The sequence below is a fragment of the Zingiber officinale genome, chromosome 4B, assembly GCF_018446385.1.
Source record: "Zingiber officinale cultivar Zhangliang chromosome 4B, Zo_v1.1, whole genome shotgun sequence".
NCBI lineage: Eukaryota > Viridiplantae > Streptophyta > Magnoliopsida > Zingiberales > Zingiberaceae > Zingiber > Zingiber officinale.
Genome location: NC_055993.1, coordinates 6726842 through 6734618, shown reverse-complemented (window position 1 = coordinate 6734618; position 7777 = coordinate 6726842). Strand labels below are relative to the sequence as shown.

The 7777-nt window shown below is 36.6% G+C and overlaps 1 protein-coding gene across 2 annotated transcripts; it reads right to left on the bottom strand.

Annotated features, from left to right (window-relative positions):
- On the bottom strand, positions 1–3289 carry LOC121974591 (EID1-like F-box protein 2). Of its 2 annotated transcripts, XM_042525730.1 has the most exons (4): positions 2944–3289; positions 2496–2563; positions 1270–2129; positions 1–351 (listed from the first exon to the last, which is right to left on the bottom strand). In XM_042525730.1, the coding sequence occupies exon 3, from the start codon at positions 2049–2051 to the stop codon at positions 1299–1301; it is 753 nt and encodes a 250-aa protein (XP_042381664.1). In that variant the 5' UTR covers positions 2052–2129; positions 2496–2563; positions 2944–3289; the 3' UTR covers positions 1–351; positions 1270–1298. The 2 variants fall into 2 exon arrangements, with proteins under 2 accessions (XP_042381664.1, XP_042381663.1); XM_042525729.1 differs by lacking the exon at positions 2496–2563 and having other exon boundaries at positions 2944–3288.
- Between the last annotated feature and the right edge of the window lie 4488 nt (positions 3290–7777).

Below are 7777 nucleotides of genomic sequence, written 5' to 3'. Positions count from 1 at the left end.
TTTTATCTACTTCATAGAAGCTGTTATAAATCTTGTAAGACCATCACCGTTCCAAGGAAGCATAGTATTTAAGCGATAATAAAAATTTTGGTTTTCCAAACAATAAAAAGAACTCCAAACTTTTGGTCTCCCAAACAGTTTTAGTCTTGAATTTTGATGCAGCATTCAAACAAGATTCTCCAGATCAATACTCATTCACTTCCTCATGCTGCAATTTTTCTCTTGTTCTTCAAACAAGTTCTGATCTCTGGGCTCATAGGACGCATTTGAGGCATGCAACCCACCAGATTGCTGCTGATAGTGTATCATCATCTGCTCGATTTTCTTTGTCAGTCCCGCCGACTGAAACTTCTGTGCATATAAAGTATAAACAGAGAGAGACTTGAACTAGGATCAGCAAAAGAATTATTCCAAAAAAAACAACTATTTTTCTGATGAAATAAGATACTCGACAGATTAAATGAAAAGAGTGGTTATTGATGGATCCTAGAAAGGCAAAACATTTGGTCAAGCGGACAGCTATGAGTTGGGTTGACACAACTACTATAATGAAAAGCAATATCAATCCTCTTCTGTTTGTACACAAATTAGTAGTTCTTTTCATGCTAAACGGTGACTATCTTCAGCAATATACTGAATTGAACAGGAACGCCTGGAAGAGAGCATGCTCCCAACAAAAAGTCAACTTCTGAATCATTTCATGATACATAATTAATAGCCTCCAAAAACTACAACAAGATCAACCAACATGCCACTTTGTTATAGCAAAAACAAATTCATCACAATCCGCAATCTAAAACCGGTAGAGATGTATGTGAGCTACAATTGCAAGTTGGTATCTGCAAATGATGATTTTGAGCAGTTGCATAATTCAGTTATACAGATGGCTATGCTAACAGAGCCAAATATACTCTTGTATTTTTATGACTTCGACAAAATGAGAGGAAATCCATTGATTATCCTTCTGCATGCTTTCTCTAGTCATTAGACAAGAAAAGAACATCACTATAAAAACAAGAAGAGAGACAATTTAATTGTGATCTAAATTATCCTGCTTCAAGTGGAAAGACCAAGAATAGGATACATATACCCATTTTCTCAAATTAGTATCCGAGCATTCATTTGTGTTTGTGTGGGTATTCTTCAAATCCTGAGGAAAGCTTTCGCTTTAAAACTAAATTTTGAGATTTTACTAATTTATCCACTCAAAACAATAAGCAACCAATGAACAATATATTGCGGGAATCAGCCAGAAAGCAGAGAACTAACCTCACACAAATTTTGAGCATATTTGAGCATTAGTCAAAATCTGATGCTCCCTCAGAGTCAGATAGTGGTAGCAGAGTGCATGCACCTAACATGTGCCCATTGAGACATACAAAACACTCAATGCTGTCATCATAAGCACCCAACCTGTTGCAAGCACTCCTAGGTATCATATTGGCCTGCAGCATATTCCACAATTTTGCCTTGCAATATGGGCACACCTGTGTCGGATGGAATTGGACCTGCCTATCAATAAGCATCTTCCTTACCTTCGACACAGAAAATGATTTGAACATGCCACGAAAGCTTCCTACATCACCATCATCTCCTTGATCAAGATGTTCACAAGGGTCTGACACATACAAGACGTCTGTCTTGCACTGTGGAAGAAGAAAGCTTTTTCCTGAAGTCCTAGAAAACCTAGTCCTGTAAACAAAGTGACCTGGGACATGGGCAATACTACAGATGCTGCTACCTGAACAATGAATGAGAAGCTTTCCAAGTGCTTTCCAGTTTCCATCAACACTGTGACTTCCACAGGACTGCAAATCCAGCATCATTTTTGGGGCCCTTGTTCGGCAAAACTCTTTCCAGAAGATGCACTTGGCAATTTCATCAAACCATTTGCAAACACAAGACATAACTGCAATCAATCTTGGGTTCCAGTTCAGATGCTGGAAGACAAGGTAGATTGCATCCTCACTCAAGTGACCCTTTGTGCATAAGCATGTAGCTGAGTGTGTGCAACGATATTGTTTCGGTACCAACATTTTATCAACAAGCATGTACAAACTACACTCCTGTTCCTCACTAGCAAACAACTGCCTGACTTTATCTCAGTGACAGAATAACCACTTAATTTTCTGAAAGAAAAAAAGAAGAATTAAGTATAAATCAATTTGCCATGAATAACTTGCTGATCTAGGCATAGAAAGTTCAAGTAATATTCTTTCATCTACGGTTTGCTAGTATTGGAACCAGGTTTAGCCTAAAATTCATGAAATCGAAAATGATTAATACATTACCCACAAGGTAAAACAATTATATCATACTGACATTTCTAAGAAATTAACATTATTAAATATCACAATTCCATATCCTTAAAAATTTAACCTAAAACTTGACTCGGTTCATGTTATTGGTATGGTTTCAGCGCTAAGAAAAAACACAATACAAACAAATGACAGCGAAACTGGAAATTCTCGAGAAATTTTCACACAGATCAGTACCCAAAATAATATTAACTTTCATCCGGTTGATAAACGAGTACCAATCCCCATGGCTTCACTCTTCAATCCTGGGTTGTGTTCTCACGAGGAAAACAAATCTTTTAACAATGGGAATGAAATCCAAAATACGATCAATACGAACAAAAAATCAAGATCTAAAGGCATCCGACTCGATAAAATATCCAACTACATGATTTCGAGCCCCCGATTTTTCCACAGGGTGATCCAACGATTACTCGACCCAAGCGATATTCGTTTTGCATTCATACTCCAGGAGGAGCCGGCCCTTGATTCTCAACCCCAAATCGTGCAAAACAAATCCAAATAGGGGATAAAAAAGCATCAAATCAACGCTGCAAAAAGGCAAGCGAAATAGCCAAAAAGAAAAAAGAAAAACAAAGAAAAAAAAAACTTGTTTTCAAGAGAATCAGAAACAAAAATCTCTAACCCTAACGTAGAAGCCCCTCCTAATCCTCCCTGCTCCGCATACAGAAGCTCGGAAGAGGACAGCCGTCGCCTTTGAACCCCGGCCGGAGCACAGCACCAGGTCGAGAGACAGATCTATCTCATCGTTGCTTGCTTGCTTGGCGACGAAAGGAACAACGGGCGAAGAAAAAGCCACTCACGGAGCACGAAATCACGATGATGCCGTCCTACTTTGCCGGACACTTCTTCACCACGCAGTCCCTTTCCGAGGGCATTTCCGTCCAAAAGCTCGATCTTTACCACCCGATTTGTCTGAGACGGAAAGAGTGAGACGGAGAAGACAAGCAGGCAGCAGGGAAACTGAATCTCTCGATTCGCTGCATTGTCAAAGCACGCGCCCTTTATTTTTGGCCACTCAGGAGACGCCAGCCACGGGTTCAATTAGTCAATTACCTCTCACGGTCGAGGCGGAAGAGTGAGCCGGTCGATAGAAGGACGGCTGAGTTTTTCCAACAGCATCCAGGATTCAGACGAAGACGGAACTCCCACGTGTACAGACTACCGAAGGCCTAGTAAAACTTGTTCTCTTAAAATATCAGCCTTGAGTGTTGCCCGGTTTATAATCGTCGGTTCGAATATTTAGAGCCATCGACCTTTAATTAAAAGTTCAAGTTGACGATTCGGAATTACTATTCATTATTCATGTACGATTCATTAGGATAATTATATTATTTTTTAAAAAATTATCTGATATCAATGAATTTACTATGAGAAAAGATGATTACGTTAATTTCAATGCCTCCGTTAATCCGTCCAAAGATATATGGCAGAGATAATTATTTAGAACCATTGATCTCTAATTAATCGTTTTAATTAATATATTATATATATATATAATTATCTGATAATGAAGAATAAGTGTATAGTACAAAATATTAATTAGTTATTAAATAATTAATTAATATATAATAAATAATTATAGATTAATTAATTAATAAATATATATTTATTTTTTAATTAATAAAAATAATAATCTAAGAAAATAAATTAATTATTAAATAATTAATTAACAGACCAAAACATTAATAGTTGTAGTGTAATTGGTTAGGATACTTATTTCTAATCTAAAAGATCATAATTTGAATCTTTGTACCAACAATTTAATTTTTAAGATACATAAAAATTAAAAAATTAAAACATAAATTGTTTTAAAAAATAAGTCGAACCGATGGACCGACCCAACAGTTCAACGGTTAATCTAGCTGGAACCTTAACCGGCCTCGCAAAATGCCGAGCTAGGTCCGCCCGAGATTGGGTTTACTTTAATGGTGGCAATTTATTATTTACTTCAATATCCAACAAACAAGATTGGATTTTAAATTACTTTTAAAGTTGAATAGTTATCTTACTACTTTATTGAGGAACTATACTTTACTAATTAATTTTAAATTTTGATAAAGCCCAAAATAAAATTAAATTAATGATTTTTTCATATTTAAAATAATTTTAAAATTTATTAGTAATTTTTTTTGATTATTTTATATAAAAAATATAAATTGTCATGGTTCTCTTTAGTCTTATATCTTAGGATTGATAATATCGTAAGCAGAAAAATTTCTAAAAATATTTTGGGCCAGCGACGTTAGATGACATACTTTTCTCGGATTTTTTTTGTACTACTGCATGGGTCTAATGCATCCTTACTAAGTCGTTGCACTATTACATGTATACATTTTATTACGCATGCAACGTGTGTGTGATGACTAATTTTTATAAATACTAGTCACTGTCCTAGGCCTCTAAGAGCTATAAAAAATTGAGGTAAGACAACTATGCCCCTGCTTGAATGCAGGTAGCATACTCTTATATTAAACTGATAAGAATAATTTACAGCAAAATCCTAGTAGCTTCTAATTTAATATTACAAGTGTCTTAGCTAAAAAGTTGGAAAAAGTATATTTTTTAATATCAGCGCTCACTTGACTATCAGGATTCATAAACTATAGTACTTAAGTCTGGAGGTCTAGAGTTCGAATCCTGGCAAAAATTCACTGTCAGGGGTAGAAAGTCCTAGTGAGTAACGACACGACCAAAGGGTCATCGATCGATGACATTAGAGGTCGCCAAATGGACCGACGATATAAGGGCCGCTAGTGGGCCGCCGACCCTTGTGGTGGCCCAACTGACGGCCCTTATGTCGTCGGTCGATGATCTTTTGGCCCCTTTGGCTGTGCTGTTACTCATTAGGACTTTTCGAACTCTAGTCGACCCAAGGTATTTATAGAAACTTCTCTGCTCGCAATATTCCAATTATAAGATGTAGGACTAAAGAAAACTCTATATTTTTAATTAATTAATGAGAAATTTTTTTAATAATATTCTACAGCTGAGATTTGAACTCTAAATTATTGATATTGTATTTGTGGAAATTAATAATAAATCTTAGAATGATTTTCGGTATGAATAATAAAAAGAATATTAATATACTTTTATTTTAAATTTTATCAAAGTTAATTAGTAAAAAAAAAGTAAGATTCTTAAAAAGATGGTAAGACAGGTATATTAAAATATGAATTCTATCTAATTCATGGAAGCATTTTTTTTTTTTTAATAGATTGGGGTCCATCCGGTTAAACACGTGGTAAATTGACTCAATATACTTTTTAACTTATTTTTCATAATTTAGAATTTAGAATTTAGATTTTTAGTTTTTTTTTTTTTAAATTTAAGATCTAGGTTTTAGATTTAGAGATATATTTTGTCCCAATCTAATTTTCAGTTATTACTGGAAGTGAGAATTTAAATGCAATTCTACATTACTCTTTCTCGTGGCTAAGCTAAAATGCCATTTTACAATGCTTTAAAAAAATTTTGTTTTATTGCCGGTGTAATTTCATGAGATATTGGAGAGAATTAAAATAATTAAGTTTGAATATATAAATTTATAAAAGGCTAAATAACTTTCAACTCTCCTATGTTTTCCATTCAAAAATAATTTGTCCTCCTATATTTAATAAATTACACTTAACCCTTCTATATTTTAAGGAAAAAAGAAAAAAATAATAAATGATTAAAATAACCCTTACAATTTAATTTTGTGAGAATTTTTTTAGGAACAAATGAAAATTTTGACCTATATATCAATCATGTTTTGTTAAGATTAAGCTTCCAATGATTATGTGAGATTTTTTATTTTTACTTTTTTTTTTGTCTAAAAATCTAAGATTACCTTGAATAAGGACGTTTCAGTTAGAATAATTTTAACATTTAGAATAGTAAAAGAGTTATTTTGATCATTTACTATTTTTTTTTTCTTTAAAACATAGGGGGCTAAATGTCATTTTTTAAATACAGAGAAAATTACTTTTGGATGAAAAATAAAAGGGGCTTAAAGTTATTTATGTTGGTGCAACATCCCTCAGGTCAAGGTTGACCTGGTTGACCAAGCTGAGTCTTGGTTTGAGTTTAGATGTTTGACAATAAGAAATTGATTGAAGAAGAGTCAAGTAGGTCAAGGTTGACCGGATACTTGACTGGGAAGTCCTGACTGGGATGTTAGGTAGAATGGAAGTCCTGGTGAGTGAAGCCAGGCAGAAGGAAAGTCCTAGTGAGTGAAGCTAGGCAGATGGAAAACCCTAGTGAGTGAAGCTAGGTGAAATTCCTGGTGAGTGAAGTCAGGCAAGGGAAAATCCAGATGGATCAAGGATGATCGGACATCTGGTGTTGAGAAGTCCAAGTAGGTCAAAGGATTGACTGGATACTTGACACGAGGAAATACAGATAGGTCAAAGGGATTGACGGACATCGATGGAAGTCCAGTAGGTCAAGGGTGACCGGATACTTGGCATGAATATGAAAGTCCAGTGGGTCGAAGGATTGACCGGACACTTGGTGGGAAGTCCTAGCGGTCAAAAGAGTGACGGATGCTAGGCATGGTGTACCAACAGTCAAGGTTGACCGGTGTTGGTTTGGTAGGCTTGGGACTTGGTTTTGGGCAAAACCAAATCGGATCGATCGATGGATCGATCAAGCCTTCTAGCGAGAGAGCCTCGGATCGATCGTGGATCGATTCAGATGTCAATCGATCGGTGGATCGATTGATTTTCGCCGCGATAAGAGCTGGATCGATCCATGGATCGATCCGGCGCTTATCCAGAAGCTCGGATCGATCCGTGGATCGATCCAAAGCCTCCCGATAGATTGGGAACATTCGAATCGATCGGGATCCGGCCGTTAGCGTCGATAAAGGCCGCAGACGATTCCTTTGGTATCTCTTCTCCGATTCACTCCGGATCTCTCGCCAACTCCTCCACGGCGCTCAAAGATCAGATCGCCGGTTCTTGAAGGATCTTGGAAGCTTTCCAAGTCAAGAGGCGGATCAAAGGCAAGAAGAGAAGCTAGGGTTAGGGTTTTCTGTACTCATTGTAAGTTTTGCGCTTGTATTTTGTTTCCCTTTCCTTTCTTCTTGTACTGAGAGTCTTGTAGGGCTTCTCCGCCCTCGGTAGTTACCGAAAAGGAGTGATTTCATAGTGGAGGGTGCGTGCGTGGTGTGGATCCTTGGATTAGTCACCTCTTGTGAGGTGGATACCAAGTAAACCAACCTTGTTAGCGTTGTGTGATTGTTTCTGTTATTTTCCGCTGCATATCCTTGAAGAAACAAGCCACGACGAGCGACGAGCACGCGACGAGCTATTCACCCCCCTCTAGCTACTTTTGGTCCTAACAAGTGGTATCAGAGCCAGGTTGCTCTTCACCGGAATCATCGCCGGAAGGGTTAAGCATAACAAGAAAAGCTAGAGGGTGAAGAAGTTGGAGCAAATTCTTCAAGTTCAAGATTTTATCAAGCTCAACTTCAA

Excerpts from the sequence above, each read along its gene's own strand:
- LOC121974591 (XM_042525730.1), bottom strand. The coding sequence starts at position 2,051 with ATGCTTGTTGATAAAATGTTGGTACCGAAACAATATCGTTGCACACAC.